The sequence below is a fragment of the Sapajus apella genome, unplaced genomic scaffold, assembly GCF_009761245.1.
Source record: "Sapajus apella isolate SASKATOON/1434 unplaced genomic scaffold, GSC_monkey_1.0 scaffold83, whole genome shotgun sequence".
Classification (NCBI taxonomy): Eukaryota; Metazoa; Chordata; class Mammalia; order Primates; family Cebidae; genus Sapajus; species Sapajus apella.
The window spans coordinates 4,292,711-4,317,634 of record NW_022437023.1 but is presented as its reverse complement, the minus strand read 5'-3'; the positions used below and the strand labels follow the sequence as shown (position 1 = coordinate 4,317,634).

The window sequence follows — 24,924 nt, the reverse complement described above, 5'->3', positions numbered from 1 at the left end:
ACACACACACACACACACACACACACACACACACACACACACACACAAAATTGGAGGCAGGGTCTCGCTATGTTGCCCAGGCTGGTCTTGAACTCCTGGGCTCAAGCAATCCTTTTGCCTCAGCTTCCCAAAGTGTTGGGATTATAGTTGTAAACCACCACACGTACATTTCAACTCTTATTACATGTTACACTATTCTCAAAAGGAAACCCCTCATATAGTCTGTCAGACTATGAACTCTTATGCCACTGATGCACTGTTACTAAATTTAAGGGTTTTTAAAATTCGATTTACTGGCCAAATTGACATACTTTTAAGCACTAAATTAAGTGAGCTGTGACAGAGAGAAGGACTACACTGAAGGAGTGGGATATACCTAGACAAAAACCTAGCCCAAAAGGCCAAGGACGGTTAGAGGACCTTTAGAAGCAAGCTGAACTCAGTTGCTTTCAACAAACTAATAGCTATGTATTAAATATGCATTACGGACAGGATTCACAGGAGAGAAAAGGGTGAGACGCAGTCAAATTCTTATGGGCAAACACACTCGTCCCCTCCATGTGTATTCTGGAACTTGGGGGTTTGAATTTGGCTCTACTAGATGTTCCTCTAGCAAGTGTCTTAATCCCTCTGAGCTTTGGTTTCTTAATCTGTAAAATGGGGATAATAAACCCCATCTCATAGAATTTTAGTGGGGACTGAATTAAAGGAGACAATATAGGGAGGGTGCCTCTCATTCGGTATCAATAAAATTACTTCCTTTCCTATCATATACTGTCAAGAAAACCATATCCAATAAGTAGTAAATGTAGCATTTTACCTGAAAAGGGTCTGTCTTCATCACCCCCATGGAGAGGAACTGCCTTATTTTCTGACATGTACTTCTTGGCAATGGGCAAGGACATCAACCTAATGTGATGAACGAGTGAGCGCCAGGTGTGAGCTCCAGAAAGCACTGGCTCGGGTGTTAATGGGCTGAAAGGTTGAATCACAAAGTAGGCAGTGAGCATGATTAATCCCAAGGTTGCGAGAACCTGCAAGGAAAGATAGAAAAGCCATTAATAATCATCCCAGCAAACAAAATACCTTAAAACCAAGACCAAGAAAAAACCAAAAAGGCCACTTCTGCTATTTCCAATGTGCCTTAAGAACTAATCCATTTTCATAAACAAGCTACTTAATGTTACTTCTAGAAGAATTTAGAAATTGAGAACTATGAGGACTGCAAGGCTCACCAAGCTGCTACCACATAATCAGAAGCTATGTCCACCATTTAAAAATACAAAAAGGAGCCGGGCACAGTGGCTCACACCTGGAATCCCAGCACTTTGGGAGGTCAAGGCAGGCGGATCACCTGAGGTCAGCAGTTCGAGGCCAGCCTGACCAACATGGTGAAATTCCTATCTCTACTAAAAATACAAAATTAGCCAGGCATGGTGGTGCATGCCTGTAACCCCAGCTACTTGGGGGGCTGAGGCAGGAGAATTACTTGAACCTGGGAGGCCGAAGTTGCAGTGATCCGAGATAGCACCACTGCACTCCAGCCTAGGCAACAAGAGCTAAACTCTGTCTCAAAAAAATAAATAAATAAATAAAATAAATACACAAAGGCTGGGTGCAGTGGCTCACACCTGTAACCCCAGCACACTTTGGGAGACTGAGGCAGGCAGATCGCTTGAGACCAGGAGTCTGAGACCAGCCGGGGCAACATGGAAAAAAACCTATCTCTACAAAAAATAGAAAAATTAGTCAGATGTGATGGCGCATGCCTATGGTCCCAGGTACTTGGGAGGCTGAGATGGGAGCATCAACTGAGTCTGGGAGTTCAAGGCTGCAGTAAGCCATGATGGTACCACTGCACTCCAGCCTAGGCAACAGTATGACCTTGTCTCGAAAAATAAAAAATTTGGCCAGTCGTGGTGGTTCACGCCTGTAATCCCAACACTTTGGGAAGCTGAGGCGGGCAGATCACTTGAGGTCGGGAGTTTCAGACCAGCTTGGCCAACATGGTAAAACCCTGTTGGCCAGGCTGGTCTCTAAAAATTACCCAGGTGTGGTGGTGTATGCCTGTAATCCCAGCTACTTGGGATGCTGAGGCAGGAGAATCATTTGAACCTGGGTGGCAGAGGTTGCAGTGAGCTGAGATCATGCCACTGAACTCCAGCCTGGGGACCAGAGCGAGACTCTGTCTCAAACATACACACACACACCCTAAGGCTGAGCGTGGTGGCTCACACCCACAATCCCAGCACTTTGGGAGGCTGAGGCAGGCAGATCACCTGAGGTTGGGAGTTCAAGACCAGCCTGACCAACGTGGAAATACTAAAAATTGGCTGGGTGTGGTGGTGCATCCCTGTAATCCTAGCTACTCAGGAGAACTGGGGCAGAAGAATCCCTTGAACCCAGGAGCCGGAGGTTGTGGTGAGCTGAGATTGCAGCATTACACTCCAGCCTGGGCAACAAGAGGGAGACTCCATCTCAAAAACAAACACAAACACACTCCCGAAACAAATAATAATAAATATTAAATAAGTAAATAAGAATACAAAAATATAACCATAAATATGCAGGTTTCATCTAGGACCTTTAACAACACAGTCAAATTTCCTAGTAACACATGGTAACAAGAGTGAAGGCCAATTTATTAACAGAAAAACCAAGGCTCAGTGGTAGGATCAGTCAACAACAGTATCTGTGAAGAATGCTGAAGAGTTTGTGCTCTGACGATGCAATTACCAACTCAGGACACATTTTTACCTTATACACAGCTATAAGGAGAGGATACTGGGGGGGTGCCCTCTGAGGTTCATTCTTTTCCAGCAGCTGTCTGATAAATTTTTCAATTGCCTTCTCTGACATGCCACACTGATGTCCTGTCTGTCTCACCAAATCAACAGTCTCTGCAAGTTTGTCATAAATGCTGAGCTCGTTGGCAGCAAGATCCATGTCTTCCAATAGAAAATCCCTGAGAGAGACAGAGAGAAAATCAATGTAAAAAGAAAGGTGGTTTCTTTAGGGACTTCCTCCTCAAAGCTACATGACCATCTATAGAGAAGGACTGGTTTTATGTTTTCCTCAATCCTCTGCAGACCAATACTTTTATAAAACACAACGAATACACTGAGACAATGTCAAACTGCCATACAAGTTTTAAAAGATTAGTTAACTGTGGGCCAGGAACAGTGTACAGACCTGCACTAGTTTTCAAGCACTGAGGAGCACTGGTCTAGAGCACAATATATCCTAATGAGACCCTGAAGCACTAACGACATCCAAAAAGATTTCTGACACCAATGCCAGGAGAGCTGCTACTGGTAATTTCCTAAAATAAAAAAAAAAAAAATGGATTATGAACAGTGTTGTTAATCAATTATTTCTTTTCAATTATACCATATACTTTTAGCAACACAAGAGGAAGAGCTGATCACTGAAGGTGAGATTTACTGAGAGCAACGGGCTGATCAGTTTTGTTCTTGGCAGAGCAGATTTTAGACAACACAAAAACTATGCCATGCAGCTTGCAGTCCTCATACTTTTCTTTCTCCTTTTTAAAAAAATTTCTTCTAGAGCAACCAGGGTCCTTATGCTTTTCTACAAATACACTTTTAGAAAATAAAGGGCATATGATATTTATTTTATATACTCAAAAGACCTAAGATTTTCAACTAATTTTAAAATTCAATTTGTGTTCTTATATACTGTAGTTATTTTAAAGCGAGATTGTTTCATCATGCCCATAGAATAAAAGGTAAAAAGTAACGGGGCAAAGTAGAGTTCTCTCTGTACCATTTGTAAAATAAAATTAAATAGTTCCAAGGCTGGGGGTAGTAGGTCATGCCTGTAATCCCAGCACTTCGGAAGGCCAGGGCAGAAGGATCACTTGAGACCTGGAGTTTAAGACCAGGCTGGGCAATATAATGAGACCTCGCCTCTACAAAAAAAAGAAAAGAAAAATTTTAAAAATCAGCTTGGCCTGGTGGCACACACCTGTAGTTCCAGCTACTTGGGAGGCTGAGGTAGGAGGACTGCTTGAACCCAGGAGTTTAAAGCTGCAGTGAGCTATAATCACACTACTGTACTCCAGCCTGGGAGACAGAATGAGATCCCATTTCTAGAGAAATAAAATAAGATAAAATCATTAAATAGTTATTTTAAAAAGTGTTTATGTTGTAAAACAATATTTTTCTTCACTTACAGGAGGAAGAAGTGCTTCTTCGGGTTTATGCTCTCTTCCACTGGGCTTTTTTTTTTTTTTAAATACAGAGGGTCCTTTTATATCACATACTTCATTCCTACAATGCTTCTAGTCTCAAAAAGCACTGACATAGTACATGTGTATCCTCTCAGTAAGGAGATACTGCCACCTGTAGGATGGAGGACACAGTCATGTTGTTCCAACACAACCCAGCACACACCAGCACATCTCCTCCTCCAGCAGTGTGCCTCCCAATCACTCCTGTTTGGCCCTCTTTATGACTACTAAGTGTTTAGTTCATTAGGTCTTAATGTGGCTTGCCCATTAGAATCACCTACAGAGCATTTAATAAATGCTCATACCTGGGCCTCAACTCAGACCAATTAAATCAGAATCAGAAGACTTCAAATGGTGGGTTAAAAGGCATGTAATCTAGACTTGGAGGAACTGGGGGAAGGAGAGAAGAGCCCACCACATTCAGATAAAAGGATGGTACAAACTACAGTTGAGACTTGAACAACATGGGTTTGAATTGTGTGGGTCCACTTAAAAGCTGATTTTTTTCAACCAACCCAGGATCGAAAATACAGTATTTTCAGGATACAAAAACTGCGTATACATATACAAAGGTATGACTTTTTGTATAAACAGATTCTGCAGAACCAACTGTGAAATTTGAATCTGCAACGATTTAGGCGTATGTGGAGTCCTGGAACCAATTCCCCACATATACCAAAGGACGACTGCATATTTTTTAATGTATTACTTTCAATACATGATGCTAGGACAACTCGATATCCACACATGAAAGAATGATGCTGGATCTTTCTTTTTTCGAGATGGAGTCACTTAAACCTTGGAGGCAGAGGTTGCAATGAGCCGAGATTACACCACTACATTCCAGCCTGGGTGACAGAGTGAGACTCCATCTCAAAAAAAGATATACAAATGACCAATAAGCATACACAAAAAATACTCAACATCATTAGCTATCAGAGAAATGCAGATCAACATCACAATGAGATACCATTTCACATCCACTGGGATAGCTACAATCAAGAAGTCAGATAAAAAGTGTTGTCAAGGACACGGAGGAACTGAAACTCTTGTAGACCACTGGTAGGAATATAAAATGGTACAGTCACTGTGGAAAACAGTTTGGCAATTCCTCAAAAAGTTAAACATAGTTATCATATGACCCAGCAGTTCCACCCCTATGTATGTACCTAAGAGAACTGAAAACATATGTCCACACAAAAACTTGTGCACAAATGTTAATAGCAACATTATTCATAACAGTCCCAAAATGGAAGCAATCCAAATGTCCATGAACTGATGAAAGGATAATCACAACGTGGTAGATTCATATAATGCAAAATTACTGGGCGACAAAAAGGAATGCAGTACTGATATGTGATACAATATGGAAGAACCCTTGAAAACATTATGCTAGGTGAAAGAAGACAGTCACAAAGGACTACAGATTATATAATTGCATTTAAGTGAGAAGTCAGAAATAGGCAAATCTTTTTTTTTTTAATACCTTTTTAATAAACCTACAAGGAATAGGTAAGTGTATAGAGATATAAGGTAGGTTTTCAGGTGGGAAGTGACTTATCTGAGACCACCCAGTCAGTTGTCACCTGAGCCTCATCTGGACCTCACATTCGTTTCACTAAGCCATTTTTGATTTAGCAGCCAGGAGGATGGATTACAAAGTATGAAGAGCCATACTAACAGTAACACCAAAAAACCTCAGAAATTAAGATGCAGCATTTCCAATTAAAAATAAGTCAGGGCTGGGCGCGGTGGCTCATGCCTGTAATCCCAGCACTTTGGGAGGCCGAGGCGGGTGGATCACAAGGTCAAGAGATCAAGACCATCCTGGTCAACATGGTGAAACCCCATCTCTACTAAAAATACAAAAAATCAGCTGGGCATGGTGGCGCGTGCCTGTAATCCCAGCTACTCAGGAGGTTGAGGCAGGAGAATTGCCTGAACCCAGGAAGTGGAGGTTGCAGTGAGCCGAGATCGCGCCATTGCACTCCAGCCTGGGTAACGAGCGAAACTCCGTCTCAGAAAAAAATAAAATAAGTCAGAAGTAGATGATCTCTGGAAGATGAGATCACAGCTGATTTTTATTTTCTTTGTGATTTTTGTGTTTCCCAAAGATTTCCTGTATCAATTTTGTAATCTCAAAATTCTCACAGTCACTTCTAAGGAACATCATTGGACACAAAATGAGACAGAGATGGGCAGCAATGCATGACCGTGGCATCACAGGGAAGAAGCAAGGTATGATTTGCCACGCCAATGACGTTTGGTTCTCCGTAGAGTTGTATTCAAATACTACAGCTGGAAAAATGGAACAGCTTTGGACTTGAAGACAAGCTTTGCCAATTGCTAGTGAAATGATTTTGCTTAAATTACTTGGTCTATTTCTGCATCCTAAAAATAAAAGGATTGGACCACAAAGTCTTTAGAATCTTGCTCTAAAATTCTAAGAATGTAGGAACACTTCAGGAAAGAGAAAAATTCAATTCATTAGAAACTAAAGACTCATGTTCGATTGCATTCCTATTCCTTTTCCCACCCTATATGCCAGGTGCCTTGCTAAACACTCTAGAAACATTATCTCAGTAATCACCATGGTGGATCCCATGAGGTAGCTGTGATCAATCCCATTTCATAGACATTCAAGGCTTGGAAAGGTTTCATAACTTGCCAGGGTTGGGTTGGTTCATGCTGCCTCCCTTACCACGTATTTTCCTATTCTGAGCTGGCAGTTCAGAAACCACATGTCCCTTGATCACAGCTGAGCAGCTGAGAACTGGAAAATGATTGACTACAATGATTCCTGCAAATAAAGTGGTAACTTATTACAGTACTTTTCACATCTTGGTTTTGTGACCAGTGATTCTGAGATGGCATTTTCCTGTTTGAATTAACAAAAACATTCTATGAAAGCAAGTAGGAATAATATTTATTTAAATACATTACTCTTCTGCACCTGTCCTCAAGTGATCCACTCACCTTGGCCTCCCAAAGTGCTGAGATTACAGGCATGAGCTACTGGGCCTGGCCTGTAAGCCCTTTCGATACACGTAAAAATCTTATTAAACTCTCAGTTTGTATCACAAAAAAAAAAATAGGTTTCTTTTCTTGATGGGTAATTCAAGTTAGAATGATATTACAACACTGAATATATTTTTGCAACCCGTGTATCCTTCTTCCCAGAGATTGTGACACATTTCTCAAGTTCTCAGAAAGGCAATTAATAGCAACTTGGTGACGTTTCTAAGAACACCTGTGGATTTTGATGATGAGCCCTCTTTTTGGCTTTGGTTATATCAGTAGTCCTAAACTGGAAAAGATTCTGCCCCCAGGGATGCCCAGAGACATTTTTTATTGTCTCACTAGAGGGATACTATTGGCATTTGGTTGGATGTGGTGGTAATTAAATAACAAAGTATCTCATCTCTTTAAAAAAAAAAATCAAACACAAGGTCATTGCTATGCATCAAGCATGAGAGGATTGATGGAATCAGCTGAGGCTTGATGGCGATCCATCTTCCTGCAGAAAGTAGTTCCAACTCTGGCAGAAGTAAGCTTTGCCACAGAGGGAAGTTCTGAAGAGTGAGCTTGATTCTAATGGTGGCACAGACCTGCAAGGGCACAGGCAGGATAACTAGTGGAATTAAAAAGATCCAAATATTGCTGGGTGCAGTGGCTACGCCTGTAATCCTACCACTTTGGGAGGCCAAGGTGGGTAGATTGCCTGAGCTCAGGAATTCAAGACCAGCCTGGGCAACACAGTGAAACCCCATCTCTACTAAAATACAAAAGATTAGCTGGGCATGGCAGTGTGTGCCTGTAGTCCCAGCTACTTGGGAGGCTGAGGCAGGGGAATCACACCACTGCACTCCAGCCTGGGTGACAGAGCAAGACTCCGTCTCCAAATAAATAAATAAATACAGCCAGTGATCGACTTAAGACCACGATTGGTTCCGACGGACCGGTCGTAACACAATTTGGTCGTAAGTTGAGTAGGCTATATGCACGCGGAGATGGTAGTGCTGCCGGAAGCTGGTCCGCACTGTCATATGCCCAGCTGGGCAACGTATGTGCCACCAGACGCGGAGCAGTCGTGGCTAGCTATTGTGGTCGTAAAGTCGAATGGTAAGGTGATTAGGTCGTAAGTCGATCAATACCTGTAAAGATCAAAGTTTCATGCACCACCTCAGATATACTACGTTGCCAGAACTGTTAGGAGTGGAGGCCAGGTGCAGAAGTTTTCAAGTCTCTTCTCTGCTGATTAAAGGAATACTCCCCAATTAAGAAATACTGCTTTAGAACAACAGTTCTCAATTAGGGTAATTCTGCCCCAAAGGGGACATCTGGCAATGTCTGAATGTGGAGAGGAGTTGGGCATAGCGGTACATGCCTATAGTCCCAGCTACTTGGGAGGCTGAGGCAGGAGGATCACTTGAGGCCAGCAGTTAGAGGCTGCAGTGAGTTATGATCACGCCTGTGAATAGCAACTGTATTCCAGCCTGGGCAACATAGGGAGGCTCTATCTCTCCGAAAAACAATTAAAAATCAACAAACTGGAGGAGTACTACTAGCATTTAGTGGATAAAGACTAAATATCCTGCAATGCACAGGAGAGCCTCCCCTCAACCTTCCTCAAAACGAGGTCAAGAAACCTTGCTTCCAAGAGAGGCCTCTGGGAGGTAAGCCAGGGAGTTGTTTCAATTCTGGAGTACTTCAGAAATAGGAGGAGACAATTGAGAGCTCTGATGAGATGTTCTCCGCAATTCCTTCTGGGTCTCAATCTATGAAGAAACAGGGTAGAGGCATATCTGACAGAAAAACTGATAGAACTTACCAATACAAATATTTGTTTAAAGCCGAAAACAGGTTAAGAGAAATGTAAACTTCTCTTTTGCCCTGTTTAACAGAGAACTGACTCCTCTATAGATATAAATAAGTCCTGAACATTGATATGCCATTACCCCGGAGGTTCTGTTTTCTGAAGAGCTATGCCAGCCAGGCAACTCTAAGATAGAAAACTGATTCATCTAGTTAAAGCACAAAAGGGGAAACAGTACAGTTCAAAAGTAAGTTTCAAAGGTCCATCAAGATATGTCCCAATCTTCAACACTAGGAGCTATATCCAGGGTAAGTTACATTGTCTTTTTCCTTACTTGCTTCTTTGATGTTACACCACCTATGTAGTATTGTATCCATTCTTTAGTGTTATGAATATATTCCATTCTATTTTATCCAGTGATTCCCATTAATGGAAGATACGTTCTAGTAAAGAAGTGTTCCTTAGATTATAATAAAAACCATTACGAAGAAACAAATATCAATTAAAAGGAAAAATAACTGATAAAACATTACCAACTGCAGTTATCATTCAAATCATCCTCCTGGCCGGTAAGTTGAAGAGAGATTTGCCTCTGTGCGGGTTCCTCAACTGTTGTTTTCTGTCCAAAAGTTCCAGTGCCGGGCTGGGCTGAAGACACCCTTCTGGCCTCAGGGGCCAGTGTCCTATAGTCTTGGGATGCCTAATTCGACAGCTACTATTCCAAATTCACCGTCTTAGGTGAAGGAAACAGAGCAAAGGACACTCTCTCCTGTCTTCCTTATCCGCGGAAGCCTCCTTCTCTTCCGGCCTTTCAACATGGGGTCCAGACAGTCCATTCCATCTAAAACTACTCCCCCACTGGGACTTAGGATGCCTCCTCCAAAATCTAGACACCCTTGGCCTCCGGTCTGTAGTCAGGCCAGAAAAACTAATTTTCTGTTGCAATACAGCTTAGCCCCAATATAAATTACACAACGATTCTCAGTAGGCTAATAATGGTATTTTCTTTCCCCTTTTTTTAAAAAAATATATTTTATTGCATTTTAGGTTTTGGGGTACATGTGAAGAACATGCAAGATTGTTGCACTGGTACATACACGTCAATGTGGTTTTCTGCCTTTCTCCCCATCACCTATATCTGGCATTTCTTCCCATGCTATCCCTCCCCAACTCCCCACCCCCTGCCGTCCCTCCCCTAGTTCCCCCCTACAGACCCCAGTGTGTGATGCTCCCCTCTCTGTGTCCATGTGTTCTCATTGTTCATCACCCTCCTGTGAGTACATGCGGTGTTTGATTTTCTGTTCTTGTGTCAGTTTGCTGAGAATGATGGTTTCCAGGTTCATCCAACAAACATGAAAAAATGCTCATCATCACTGGTCATTAGAGATAATGGTATTTTCAATTTCAACATTCTCCGGGAGGGACCTTGACAATTTCTGCCATTGCAATGGTAAATGGTCTGAGGTTCCCTATGCTCAGGCTTTCTTTACCCTCTGCAACCCCTCCTCTCTCTGTCAGTCCTGCTCCACTTTCCAAATCCTCCTCGCCCGCTCAAAACCCACCTCAACCCCTCGCACGGCCCTGATGGATGATGCATTCTCTTTCAACCCAGCTGACTTCCCTCCTCTCCGCCAATGCCCAAGCCTCCATCAGGACACCCTGAACCTCTGCCTCACACCCCAGCTCCAGCTATTCCCTTGTCCCCTCCCGTCTTCAATCCAATCCCCCACCCTCAGCTTCCAACTCCGACTCCTCTCCATCTCCACCCCACACCTACTCTCGGACCCAGCATCCCCCACAGCCAGCTCCCTTACTCTCCCTTCGTGAAGTGGCGGGGATGGAAGGCAGAGTCCACGTTCATGTCCCCTTCTCTCTATCCGATCTCTCCCAAATTAAAAAGCACCTCGGGTCCTTCTTCTCCAATCCAGACACTTACATCAAAGAATTTAAATATCCTACCCAGTCTTACAAACTTCCTGGCATAATCTCTATATTATCCTCTCCTCCACTCTCCTCCCCAGAGAGAAGGAAAGAGTGTGGCTTGCAGCACAGGCACATGCTGATGCCCTTCATCGACAGGACCCTACTAAACCCGTAGGGGCGGCTGCTGCCCCCGGGAGGAACTGGCCTGGGAATATTAGCCTACAGATCCTGGCCGGGCATCTTGTAACCATATAATTACTTGTTTTATTGCAGGCCTTAACAAAGCTGTATATTTTGTTTAAAACTCAAAATTTCCCAAAAGCCCAGTTATTTTCTGCCTTACAGAGGCCTTCCAAAAAAATACACCCATGTTAATCCTGACCTCCAAAAGGCACCATAGTTCTTTTTTATTTTTTTAGAGATGGGGTTTCACCATGTTGGTCAGGCTGGTCTCAAACTCCTGACCTTGTGATCCGCCCACCTCGGCCTCCCAAAGTGCTAGGATTACAGGCAGGAGCCACTGTGCTCATCCGAAAAGGCACCATAGTTCTTAACACTTGTTTCATCTCCCAGTCTGCTCCAGACATCCGGCACAAACTTCAAAAGGCTAAAGATGGGCCTCAAATCCCACAACAAGGCCTCCTTAACCTGGCCTTCAAGGTCTTCAACAACAGGGTTGAACAAAGTAAAACAGACAAGGTCCAAAGAGATGGTGCTAAGTACCAGCTTCTAGCAGCAGCCATTCACCAACCTTAACAGCCTGGCTATGGCACCCAGGGGCACAAAAGACCCCATAGCAGTTCACCTCCAAGGGCAAGTTTCAAGTGCAACAAGGAAAGCCATTAGGTGCGGGCATGTCCCAATTCATGGGCGCCAAAGGGCCCTTGCCCCATCTCCAGCAGACAGGCCACTGGAAATCTGACTGTCCACTCAACAGGCAGACAGAAAAGCCTGTACCTGCAACCTGCAACCCCATCACCAAAACAAAAGGTGAAGAATCACTTGCACTCCCACAGCTCCTTGGTTTAACCACTGAAACCTGACGCAGCCCAGGGCCCCCGGCCCCACCCCCCATCGGTGTATCAGAGCCCAGGGTAACTCTGTTAGTAGCAGGTAAGCCAATCTCTTTTTAATCAATACCAAGGGCACCTACTCAGCTTTACCTAAATTTTCAGGACCAACTCATCCCTCCCAGGTCTCAGCTGTGGAGGCTGACGGACTCATCTCACGTCCACAGGCCACCAGACCCCTTACTTGTTCCTTATTTAATACCGTTTTCTCACACTCTTTCCTTATCATGCCTCGCTGTTCTACCCCCATTCTAGGCAGGAACCCCCAGCACTAATGGTCTGCATATTAACCAACTCTTCCAAGCCGCACACCTCCCAGCTAAGGCAGGAGTTATACACTGCCAAAAACACCAAACAGGAGCAAATACAATCTGAAAAGTAAACAGAAAGGCCAACAAGGCACAAAAAAGCCTCCTTTTCCTCTGCCGCTGCCCCTCTCCTCCCCGTCACCCCCACAATCCAACCCCAGTATTCCCCCACCGAAAAGGCTTTCCTCAAGAACAAAGCAAAAAAAGTCTAACATCTCTTCACCAATCCTTCCGTATCGGTGCATGCCCCTGTAGCCTCTCCTTTGCCCTTACTTCTATTCCCTCTACCTAGTTACCTCACTAAAAAAACATAACCTCAAGCTGTCGTGTATGCTCTGTCACTTCCTCTCAAGGGGCCCTCCGCTCTCCTATCCCTTCACATCAGCTAAAAAAAACCAGCCTCTCCCCATAGCACACAAAATATTAAAAGTTCTCTCCTCTGTCCCCCATTGCCACATGACAAAAGATCTTAACTCACCTTTTCCTTGCTCATCTGCAAGGAGAGCTTAAGGACCCACAGGACTTTATCAGCCACCCCATGAACCCTCTAAAAAGGCCACCTCTCCACACAACCCCTACCATCTCCTTCCCCCAGATACAGACTCCAATTCTTCCTCAAGTTCCTAGCTCTCTTAACAGCCCCGCTGCCTCTGCTCTTCCCAGTCCCTTCTCACTTCCACAAGACAATCTCCCGGTCTCTCTCACTCCTTGTCGGTGCGCTCCAGCTCCACACTTGCTTCCTGTTGCTAAACATGTTTTTCCCTTTCCTCTACTGCCTACTCAGCCGTCCCAATTTCTCAGCCCTGGGACCATATTCCCATTGGCTCCTCACGCACCACCCAAAAGGGCTCTGCCTTTGTAGACAAATCCCTCACCCTCACTAGAAACTATCCCACCGCCTTCACTACCAGAGCTACCAAACTTCTCTCTGCATATACTGCCGATTACGACCACACAAAACTCCCTCACCCTATTATCCAAAGTCCGATAACCCTCCACACCACAAAACTTGGCCAAGCCCCCTTATGTGTCACCTCTTCCAATGCACACATACACGTAGGCACCATCCCTCCCTCCACCTGTGGCTCAGCTCAAACCACCTCCACTCCTCTTCCCATATCTCACTCCAAGTAAACTATTCAGTTTCCCCTGAGGCTAACTGCCTCTTTACCCAGCCCCTCTGCATTACCTCCTCTTCTGCCTCTCAAACATGGAAACCCCTTCCCCAGACAGGAGCTCTCAAAGGGGTCTCTCTCCCCTCCTCACTCTAGGTGACTAAAGCTGGACCAAGTCCCTCCAAACGAGGAACCTACACACTCCAACACCTATTCTCAATCCACTTGTCTGTTTACATTAACACCGCAGGCATCCTCTTCCTCTGCGGATCCACAACCTACTTCTGTCTCCCTACCAACTGGACAGGTACTCACACCCTCGTCTACCTTACCCCCACATTAACCTTGTCCCTCCAAACCAAAAACTCCCTGTCCCTGCTACATTACACGCCCAAAAACAACCATACAGTCCATTCTCTCAGTAGTAACCCTTGGAGTCATGACTAGTGTCAGGTTAAAAGCAGGAAGCCAAAAAACCTCATTATCATATTTCCAGTCACTCTTCCAAAACTTCCAATTGTCACACACACACACACACACACACACACACACACACACACAAATAGCAAACTCACTCACCTCCAAAACCAACTAGACTCTTTAGCAGCAGTCACTTTACAAAAACTGCAGAGGCCTAGACCTCCTCACTGCTGAAAGAGGGAAGCCTGTGCCTCTTTTTAAATAAACAATGCTATTTCTACCTCAGTAAATCTAGGTTAGTACAAAATACTATCAAAAGGCTCAAAGACCAAACGCCCCTACCAAAAAAAAAAAGGACCCCTCCTGGCCCAGCTGATCTCTCAGCTCCTGGGCCCCCTGGCTGCTTCCCCTGCTCGGCCCTGCTATATCCTCCTCCTCTTTTTGGTCTTTAGCCCTTGCCTCTTACATCTTTTCACCCAGTGTTTGCAGAATCAATTACAAGCTTTTACCCATGACATAATACAAAACATAATGGTGTTCCAGGACTACCAAGTTGCAAGCCAGCCTCGCCCCAACCAGTGTCCCTACTCAGCATGAAGCAGCTAGAAACAACAAACTGTGCCCTTCTCCCTTTCTTTTATATATATGTAACAAAAGCCTGGAATGTTAGGGTCGCAGCAAGGCAAGCCCATAGACCCCCTCCCCGTTCTCCCCTGCTAAGCTAAGCTCACAAGAAAAACAGCCTCAAGCCTTGCAAACAGGGCACCTGGGTTCTAGGATGTAGGATGGTGACCCAATTAAGCAGAATGTTAGCACCTAAAAACCAAAATGTGTTTTTTCTTAGACTAGCACCCGGCTACCTGCAAACCCCCTATATAACCCCCACAGTCTGTAAGCTAGGCTGCTGTCTTCACTGCCTGTGGTGAGGCAGCCAGCCTGGCAGGTTAAAATAAACTTGCTAAAGTGACCCTGGATCTGCCTCTCCAGACTTTCAGTCAACCTCACATTTCTAGGTGATACCGCTTGTACGATTAATCTAAAATAGCTAAAGGCATAGAAGCAAAGAACAGAATGGTGGTTGCCGGAGGCTGCAGACAGAAAGAAACAGGGAAAGAATACAAAGTTTCAGTTATACCAGATGAGTAATTTCTAGACACCCACTGTACAACACAGTGCCTAGCATTAACAATACTGTATTGTATATTTAGCAATATGCTAAGAAGGTAGGTCTTATGTTAAGTGTTCTTACTGCTCATAATAATAAATAAGAAGGCAGGGGAAACTTTGACGCCATGGGTAGGTTAACGGCACAGATTGTGGTGATGGTTTCACAGGGGTATATGTATCTCCAAATTCATCAAGTTGTAGACATTAAATACATACAGCTTTTTGTACAAAAATAGTACAATGAACATCGGTATATCCTTCACTTAGATTCACCAGTTGTTTACATTTAGCTATATTTTCTTTCTGTTTTTACAGAACTACTTGAAGGTTACTTGCAACACATTATGAAATCATTTCTAAATATTTCAACATGCATCTCCTAAGAATAACAACTTATTCTATATAACCACTGCCATTGTTACCATACCCATTAAAATGAGTAATTATCTCAGTATTACCTAATATTCAGTCTATAGCCAAATTTCCTTAACCATCAAATTACAAAAAAAAAGACCATATAGCTACTTAAAAATCCAGGATCTAACCAATGACCCACACACTGAATTTGGCTGCTACTCTCTTTAATCTACTTAAATCCAGAAAAAGTCCTCCAGCATTTTTTTTTTTTTTTTTTGGCCTTTTAGGATATTGACATATATGAAGCAGATATCTCCACATTTTTAAGCTTACCTCTGCTTCCATTTTCACTATTAGAAAAATGCCATAATCCTTCCTTTCTAAGTGTCTGGTACTCTCTCCTTCCCTCCTGACAGAGGTAGGCTCCTTTGGGGGTTGGGGAGAGAAAGGAGAGAAAGTCACTCACTTTCTTGTTTCTCAGGTCTCCATTCATTTGTTAACCTGTTGAAATCATATTCCTGCCCCCTCATTCCACCGATATTGCTTTCACTGAGGCCACAGATGGCTTTCTAAACACCGAGTTCGAAGGATTTTTTTTCAGTTATTACCTTATCTGACCTCTCTGCAGCAGCTGCTGTTTCACCCCGTTATCTATCTCCCGGAAGTATTCTCAAACCTTAACACAATTCGCTAGTTCTCTTCCCAAGTGCTGGTAACCACCACAGTTGTCCTTGACCTTCTTACTCCCTCCAACGCTTTGACGACCAGCTATTAGTGATTCCTAAATCTCTTCTCCAGTCCAGAACTCTCTCCAGGGCTCCAGACTCATTTATCCAGCTGCCTACCAGACACGGCGATCCAAGTTTCCCATAGCCCCCTGTATGTAATGTGTCTATTACCGAATTTACTGTTTTTCCCCTTCAATCCATTCCTCCCACTGCACTCCTTTTCTTAATGGAAACACTAATCCTTCAAATTTAAAAACTATTCCCCTCCCACCTCATTCTCACCAATGAAACTACCACTAAGTCCTCTTGATTCAGCCTCCTATGTAATTCTCACATTCATCCCCTCCTCTCTGCCTCTACAGTAATGGCACAGTTAAGGCCCTCAACATCTCTCCTATGAACCATCACAAAGATGTAGTTAATCTCTATACTTCCAGTTCTCTTCTTCCCCAGTCCATCCTCTGCCTTGTCCAGTTTTTTATTTTTGTTTTTATTTTTTGAGACAGGGTCTCACTCTTCACCCAGGCTGGAGTGCAGTGACATGATCTCAGCTCACTGCTTCAAGTGATACTCCCAACTTCAAGTGATGCTCATGCCTCAGCTTCCCAAGTAGCTGGGACTACAGGTGCACGCCACCACACCCAGCTAATTTTTGTATTTTTTGGTAGACACTGGGTTTCACCATGTTGGCCAGGCTGGTCTCGAACTCCTGACCTCAGGTGATCTGCCCACCTTAGCCTCCCAAAGTCCCAAAGTGCTGGGATTACAGGCATGAGACACCACACTCGGCCAGCTATTTTTTTTTGAAACACAAATTGGTTCATGTTAAGTACCTTCCAAGACTCCCCATCCTCTGCTGGAGCACTTTAGCATGGTGACTAAGAACACAGGTACTGGAATTGGAAAAAGCTGGATGCAAATTCTAGATTTTTTCCACTTACTGTGCGGCCATGACACTACTTGTCCTCTCTAAGACTTAAGAGTTTTCATGCATAAAATGGGGACGATTTATGCCTACCCCACAATGTTTTTAAGAGAATTATAAAATGATGTAACACATTTATCCCAATAACCACACAAATTAAATACCTAATAACAATCATTTTAAGATAAAGTCCCAAGTCAAGCATGGTGGCTCATGCCTATAATCTCAACACTGGGAGGCTGAGGTGGGAGGACTGCTGGAGCCCAGGAGGTCAAGACCAGCCTGGGCAACATAGTGAGACCTTGTCTCTAGAAAAAAATAAAAAATAAAAATTGGCCAAGTATGTAGTGCACACCTGTAGTCCCACCTACGCGGAAGGCAGAGGTGGGAAGGTAGCTTGAGCCCAGGAGTTCAAGGCTGCAGTGAACCATAATCGTGCCATTGCACTCCAAAGTGGTGAGAGAGTGAGACCCTGTCTTTTTTCTTTTTTTTCTTAAAGATAAAGTCCAAATTACTTACCATGGTCCTTTATGATCTGGTCACTGCCTACCTATTCAGTTTCATTTCCCATTAATCCTTCCTCACATTCTACAGAGTCATACTGTTTCACATATTTTTGCTTTTGAATACACAAATAATTAACTTTGCCGAAAAAGCCTAGTCTCCAGTGCTTTGTCCAATAAGTGAACTCTTTAAGACTCTGACCTCAGTTTTTGTCCTATGAATCTCTATGGCTTTGTATTACATCTATTTTCCTGTCTACCTCCCACCCTAAATAGTGCTTCTTGAAAGCAGAGATAAACGGAGAAAACATAAAAAACTACGAACAGCCGTGAGAATTCATCTCAGACATGGAATCAGATTAATGTTGAACAAATTTATAGAAAGGACCTAAAGTCATCATTCCAAACTAAGTTATCATTCCAAACTAATTGAATGTAACTCATGGTTTATTCATTTTATGCTTTATTCTTTTATTCTCTTTTAAAAATGCAGAGGAAGCATCAATGTGACGAGTGTTTAACGTGAGCAGGTTAGGAATCTAGTACTTGGACATTGTTTTTGGTGTGTGGAGTAGCTGTGGAGGAACAGGTATTCAAAGCAGGTCTTGAAAAATGTTTCAGTCGAAGTAGAAAAGGTCTGACAGGGAATCAGGACCTCTTTCTGGTAGGCAAGTTGGGCTATGTGAACCTTTAGTCAAAACCTCAATGCAGCAAAATTGAATTTAGTTATTATTTTAAAGGCACGTTGTTCCCTAGAGGGAAATTTTGACAACTCAAATTCAAATAAACGATTTATTAAGGGAGAGACGTCTACAGAAGATTCCACAAGAACTACCAAATGAGCAATCAGAAAAGTCAGAATACTAAGCATCTGGAAGTAGTCTCTATTATAAGGTGACTGATGACTAAACACTTGAAAAAGAAACGTATTTGCGAATACTAAGGCTACGAGGGCTCTGAGACTAGAAAAAGTGTGGCCTGCACAGTTAACAGTCTTAAAGTACTACAAAACACGACGCAGGTAAATTTCCTTCTACGAAGTGATTACAAACAACAATTTTATGTGTCAATAAACCAAGTCATATTTCTTTCTTAAATCCAGGATGCCAGGTTTATCACATATCAAGTACACACTTAAAAATATTATTGCCCCCTAACAATTATTAGAAAAAGATGATTCAGAAGGGGGTGGGGAATCTATTCTCAATTTCTTAAAAATTCCATCAAAAAGGCAGAAATCTGGACTTCGTTACCAACGCTCAAGTTTTGGACACTGCTGTGATGCCTGAGAAACAAGTTCAAACAAGGTCGGCCTCGTTTTGCTCTTCCCGGCGGAGTCAAGGAAAGTGACAGATGTCTAAAGGGAGTCGACCCCGGGGGAGCTGCCAGGGGATGCTGTCAATCTACGAAACTGGAGAGGCTCAGAAAACGGATCAGAGCTGGGACAGAGAGTGGTAACAGCGGCGAGGGGTGGCTGCACGAGGATGTTAGAGACGGGCGCGGCGGCGAGGCTGTCACAGGGCGGCCTCCCCCCACCCAGCCTCGGGCCCCAGTCACTCACATGCGGGGCCCGCGCCCCCTCGGGCTCCTCCCGCCTCGGGGACAGCGGCCGCCGGGCGAGGAGGATGGGCAACTTCCTGCTTCCGGGAGTGCGACCCGGATGCAACCCGCACGCCATTGGCAAGGCCTTGCCCCTCAAGAGTAGTTCCTCCTCTGGACTAGCGCTTCCGCCCAAAACAGAACAAGCAGTGTTGTGGAGAGCGCGGGAGCTCTCGCGATATCCGAAGACTGCAGGTTCTTGCTCCCCCTGGCGTCCTTCTGCCGCTCCGGCTCTTTCGCCTCAGTCGTAAATCCTTGTCTCCATTATTTACCTGGACTGACTAACACAGACTTCATAGCTGAACTGATTCACTGAACAAGCATTTACTGAGTCCCTAATACGTGCCAGGCAGTGTGTCAGGCGTGAAGGATGGGAGTAAAAGGGATACGTAAATGAAGAGCAGCCCCTTCCCTCAGGAGCTCCTACTCTTAGAGTAAAAGACAAACAAATCCCTCCAGTTTACACTCAGCCCACTCATTACTGAGAGCTTACTGTGTTGATAAAAGAAAAACTGCAGCTGAATTAAGTTTAAAGGAGTTTTAGCAATGAATGATTCGCGAATCCGGCAACCCCCAGAATCGCAGCAGATCCAGACTCTAGGGGTGCCTGGTGGTCAGAACAAATTTATAGACAAAAAAGGCAAAGTGAGGTACAGGAATAGGAAGTGAGGTTCAGAAACAGCAATATTGGTCACAGCTCGGTGTTCGCCTTATTTGAAGCAGTCTGAGCATTCAGCCGGTTATGAGTGGTTGAAGTACAGCCACTGGGATTGGCCACCACTGTTATTGTTACTGGTGTATACCATTAAGTAAGGTTTTCAATTTTGTCTATTAAGCTAAGTTATAGTCCATCCACAAGGAATCAAATATAGAAGGACAGAGTCCTTCTCGGGCCATATTTAGTTTGCCTTAACAATTTCCCGCTTTTGGTCATTTTCTCCATTTTGAGAGATTGACGAAAACCTTAGTCATTGATGTTACTATGACTGTTGTAAATGTATCTGTATGGTTTTAAAACCCACTGGGAAACCGTATAACAGTGGGTTTTGCAAGGAGATTATAAGGACCGAGAGAGGGTACCTCCTTACACTGAAACATCCTGTTTATGGGAGAAAAACAAAACCTGGTCTGTTCTAGCATGCATGCGTTTTTTTAAAGCATTAGCTTATGTCACATTTAGCATGAGTGACTCTATTTTAGTTTGATTTGTTGGGGTCCAGTGCATGAGCTCAATCCAAAATAATGGCCTCCCATAATTTTGTTTAAAAAAAGAATTACCTCCTTTTGACCAGGTTCTTAATTAGATGACAGTGTGACCAGAACTTAGGGCCTTAGTGCCAGTCTCAGTTACCATCATTTTAGGTTTCCGGTCTCAGCATGTCATTGCTAGGTTACAGTGCCCTCATGGTCACACATTTCTTTCAGCTTTTGTAATTCCAGTTGAAGCGAGACCATTTGACATTCTAGAGATGGCTGCTTGAAAGCATTTAAAACCTTTGAGAAAATACAGTACACCAGGGAGACTATTATTATGATTATCAGGAGGATAACAGCAAGAGTTTGAAGTATGTTCCTTACCAGGATCCCCATAAGCCAAACCACCTAAAATTAATTAGATTAAAGAATGAGCTAGATGAAGAGTCTACTTGCTTAACTAAGTGGTCTTTTCATTAATTCCCTACAACTGAATTTTTATTTATTTTTATTCGCTTATTTTTGCAACAGAGTCTCGCTCTGTCACCCAGACTAGAGTACAGTGCCACAATCGCAGCTCACTGCAACCCCCACCTCCTGGGTTCAAGTGATTCTCTGGCCTCAACCTCCTGAGTAGCTGAAATTATAGGAAACTGCCACCATTCCAGGCTAATTTTTGTATTTTTAGTAGAGATGGGATTTTGCCATGTTGGCCAGGCTGGTCTCAACCTCCTGACCTCAGAGGATCCACCTGCCTCTGCCTCCCAAAGTGCTGCAGTTACAGATGTGAGCCATTGTGCCCGGCCAGAATTTTTTATAACTTACATTTGATGTATTTCTCCATGGGCCACAGTGGCAGCAGCTGCGAAGGTACTTCTCTGTTTAGCCAATTCTGTTACTTAGCATTATGTTCACAAGAGAATTTAAAGTCTGTTGCATAACGATAGCCTTTAAAGTGGAATTTGCTGTAGAGCCTATTATGAAAGAGACATTTCAAATTATTGCCTCTTTTATTCTAAACCATGGAAAAAAGACCTAACAAATGATGTCTTTCTAGAAGAGTGAAGGCCTCTTGTCAATGTTCTCTTTAATCCATGATGTGGGTTAACAGGAGGTTTGACTGATTATGAGGCAACATATGTACCACTAAAATTTGTTACCTACATTGGGCCTTCATCTTTTATCTATTGAAGGATAAGGTTATTCATGTAAAAGGCTAGCTGCAAAATCCTTCACAAATAAAAGTATACCCTATAAGTGCACATAATAGACCCCCTTTTAATTTCTATTGTTCATAGAGGCATAAACAAGGAAAAAATATTCAATGAGTCTTGTGATATTAGCAGTTTTGATTCATGATCTTGGGAAAAGCTGTTCACATCAAGGATGTCATCTTGTTCTGGGGAGAAACCTTTTGGTTAGTTTTACCTTAAGGGTTCCAGTGGGTGTACAGTTCCAGGAGTGTGGAGGGACCCTTCTTAGTTGTGAGATTATGAACCCAAGGTTTAAGGCTCCAAAGTTTTCCTCTAGTGTGGATAGCAAGGACAGTCTTTCTTCTCTCTGATGTTCTCAGAAGATCCAATCTTCAGGTTCTAGATTGTGAAGGGATTGTCCTCTGTGAATCTAAAAAGCTTTCTCTGCCTGGTGAAAATATACTATAATCTACTGTCATAACATCAGCCCTGTTTCACAGGAAATCTTTTATACAACCAGAAAACATGCATTGAAAATGACAATAAAATGAAATCCCTTTATAAATGTTTAAATGGCCCATCAGGTAGCCAAATGCATCTGAAGCTTTGACTGTCTTTCCAGGAATATGAAAACAAACATTGGATTCTTTTTTTAAACCAAAAAACATTTTTTCACTTAAAAAAGTATTTAGAACACATAAAACAAAGCAACATTTATTCTTTTTTCTCATCTTCTGGTATGGGATCTGTTGGTGGCTCCCCCACTGTTGCACTGTTTCTCTCTGAGCCACTGTTAAATATGGAACGCTTCACCAATTTGTGTGTCATCCTTGCTCAGGGGCCATGCTAATCTTCTCTGTATCGTTCCAATTGTAGTATACGTGCTGCCAAAGTGAGCACCAAACATTGGATTTAAACTATTTCCGCAATTTATAAGTTACCACATCAATATATTCAATTTGGATTATTTTATTTTTTCCAGAACCTTTAATAACAAAAGTTTTAAGGACTCAAGAAGGATAAGGTGGCTGTCCATGCTTAACGTTGGACTTACGCCCTCTTGAATACCAATTGTTTCTCCAATTTAGGTGCATAGCACTGATAACTAATGGGTTATCATAGGTAATTTGACTTAGACCATTCAAACTGTATATTTAAACAATTTTAATATTGGCTGATTTAGCATGATAATCTAGAGCTTGATTTTGAAAGGTTTGTCAACTACCAAAGGTTTAAAACATTGGATATTACAACATAGAATCTTAGGTTACCATAAGTCATTCATGTAGCCGAAATGATAACAATTTTTAAAGGAAAAAACATTATTGTGATAGAGAGGAGACTCAGCTTTCTAAACAAGACACACTGAAGATGGCATGAGGCCAACTGACTGTCTCCTTTCTTTCCTCTCCCACTATTTTTTTTTTTTTGTAGTTCACTTAAAAGGTAAACAAAAACCTTTTGTTATCTTTTAATATTAAATAAAAATCCTTTTTAAAAGTGAAAACCAAATTTTATGTTTCCATTAGTGTATTTTTAATTTTTTAAAGCTAGTTTTTAATAACATTTTATAAACCTATTAAATTTTATTTTATTTATTTATTTATTTTTTTGAGACGGAGTTTCGCTCTTGTTACCCAGGCTGGAGTGCAATGGCGCGATCTCGGCTCACCGCAACCTCCGCCTCCTGGGTTCAGGCAATTCTCCTGCCTCAGCCTCCTGAGTAGCTGGGATTACAGGCACACAACACCATGCCCAGCTGATTTTTTGTAGTTTTAGTAGAGACGGGGTTTCACCGTGTTGACCAGGATGGTCTCGATCTCTTGACCTCGTGATCCACCCGCCTCGGCCTCCCAAAGTGCTGGGATTACAGGCGTGAGCCACCGCGCCCGGCTAAGTTTTAATTAGTTTGACCATAAGGTAAGATTTTTATAAACCCTTTATAACCTTCACTATTATTTTTCTCAGAGCAGAGCAATCTTCTAAGAAAACTCTGTTGTGCTTTTATTCCAATGTCTATAAGAAAAAAGTGAATAATGCCATTTTAACTTTAGCCGATATGTTCACACATAGAAACTCTTATAACTAATTTTTATAAACCTTCCACAACTTGTTCAAACCTTTACTTTTATTTAATTTCAAACAATCCTTTAACCCTCTAACCTAGGCAAAAATTTACATTCCTGTATTTTCTTATAATCTCTTACAAAAAAACACATTTCATTCTCCTTACATACCTTGCCTGTAAACTTATTTTTTCAGTAGTCTCGATTACATATTACAAAGTTAACTCTTAGCAACTTTTTACTTTTGGTGAAAACCTTTGTAAGTAAGGGATTTTAATCATGTACGATGTGTAGAGCCCAGGACCCAGACAGAAATGCAGATAAGGTGTGACTCTTTCCAACATCTAACTCTAGGTATCCCAGGCCTTACCTAGCTGTAAATTAGCAGGCAGGCTGTACATTTAAGAGTCACAGTGGCATTTTATGAAGCATTTAGGAGGCCTAATCACCTTTAAATTGTACAACATTTCTGGCATAAATTCCTTTTCATAAATTATTTCATGACTTACAAAATGTACGACATGTTTAGACTTTCTAACTTTCCCTAAACATCCCTCTTTTTAAACAACCATTTTACTTTAGGACAAGAATTTACCATACAACATCCTTTCTGATATACAATCTATTTTCTTTATAACCTTTGCATAGCTAGGGGACATGGCTAATTCCATATATCCCCAGGCCTTATTTAGAATGTAATGTCTCCAAAATAAATTGAACAATTTTCAAAAGTCAATGCAGTTTATGACCTTAAAGCATATAGCAAACCTAATATCTGACCTATATAATTTAGACAAAATGTCTTTATCAATAATCTTTAAAGCTGTTTTTATTTCCCAAAGATGACTAAAGTTACATGAACTAAAAGGCATTACAATTTTCATTTTGCTTTCAAAATATTTGATTTAGGCACTTATTTTTGTTTAAGCCAATAAATTAGAGCTCTTTTATATAAACATTACACACAACACATATAATTAAACAGACGAACAGAAGAAGATTACTATAGTAGTTTTAAGAGTTTTCATTTGCCGGTTTTTAAGTTTCTTAATTGGTTACTGGCTTTATAATGGAGTCCTTGGACGAACAGGGCCAGGAAAAGGGTTTCTGGTGCCTCCTCTTTTTCCCCTGGATTCCAGGCTGTTAGAGTATGAATATCCACCTTTAATTAACCTGACTTTTAACCATAGCACTCTTTAATAAAGTCCTTTTAAAATTTCCTATTGCCGATTTTGCCTGGGCCAAATGGCTGGTGTTTCTGAGATATTGTTATAAAGGCTTCAGAATT

The 24,924-nt window shown here is 42.4% G+C and overlaps 1 protein-coding gene and 1 non-coding gene across 4 annotated transcripts in view; both read right to left on the bottom strand.

Moving 5' to 3' along the window:
* Positions 1 to 19,329, bottom strand: part of CUNH6orf89 (chromosome unknown C6orf89 homolog) — a 39,450-nt gene extending 20,121 nt beyond the window's left edge. The window contains exons 1-4 of one of the 3 annotated variants that reach the window (XM_032253589.1): positions 19,146 to 19,319; positions 3,193 to 3,322; positions 2,758 to 2,965; positions 821 to 1,034 (exon numbers count right to left, since the gene is read on the bottom strand). In XM_032253589.1, coding sequence (XP_032109480.1) covers positions 821 to 1,034; positions 2,758 to 2,946 — 403 coding nt within the window. In that variant the 5' untranslated portion in view covers positions 2,947 to 2,965; positions 3,193 to 3,322; positions 19,146 to 19,319. Of the gene's footprint in view, positions 1 to 820; positions 1,035 to 2,757; positions 2,966 to 3,192; positions 3,323 to 15,894; positions 15,915 to 19,145 lie in introns of those variants that run through there. The other 2 variants (XM_032253588.1, XM_032253590.1) reach the window with 2 other exon arrangements.
* Positions 19,330 to 22,363: 3,034 nt separating this feature from the next.
* LOC116533743 lies at positions 22,364 to 22,470 on the bottom strand. Its single transcript, XR_004261425.1, has one exon. It is a non-coding gene; the product is annotated as a U6 spliceosomal RNA (small nuclear RNA).
* Between the last annotated feature and the right edge of the window lie 2,454 nt (positions 22,471 to 24,924).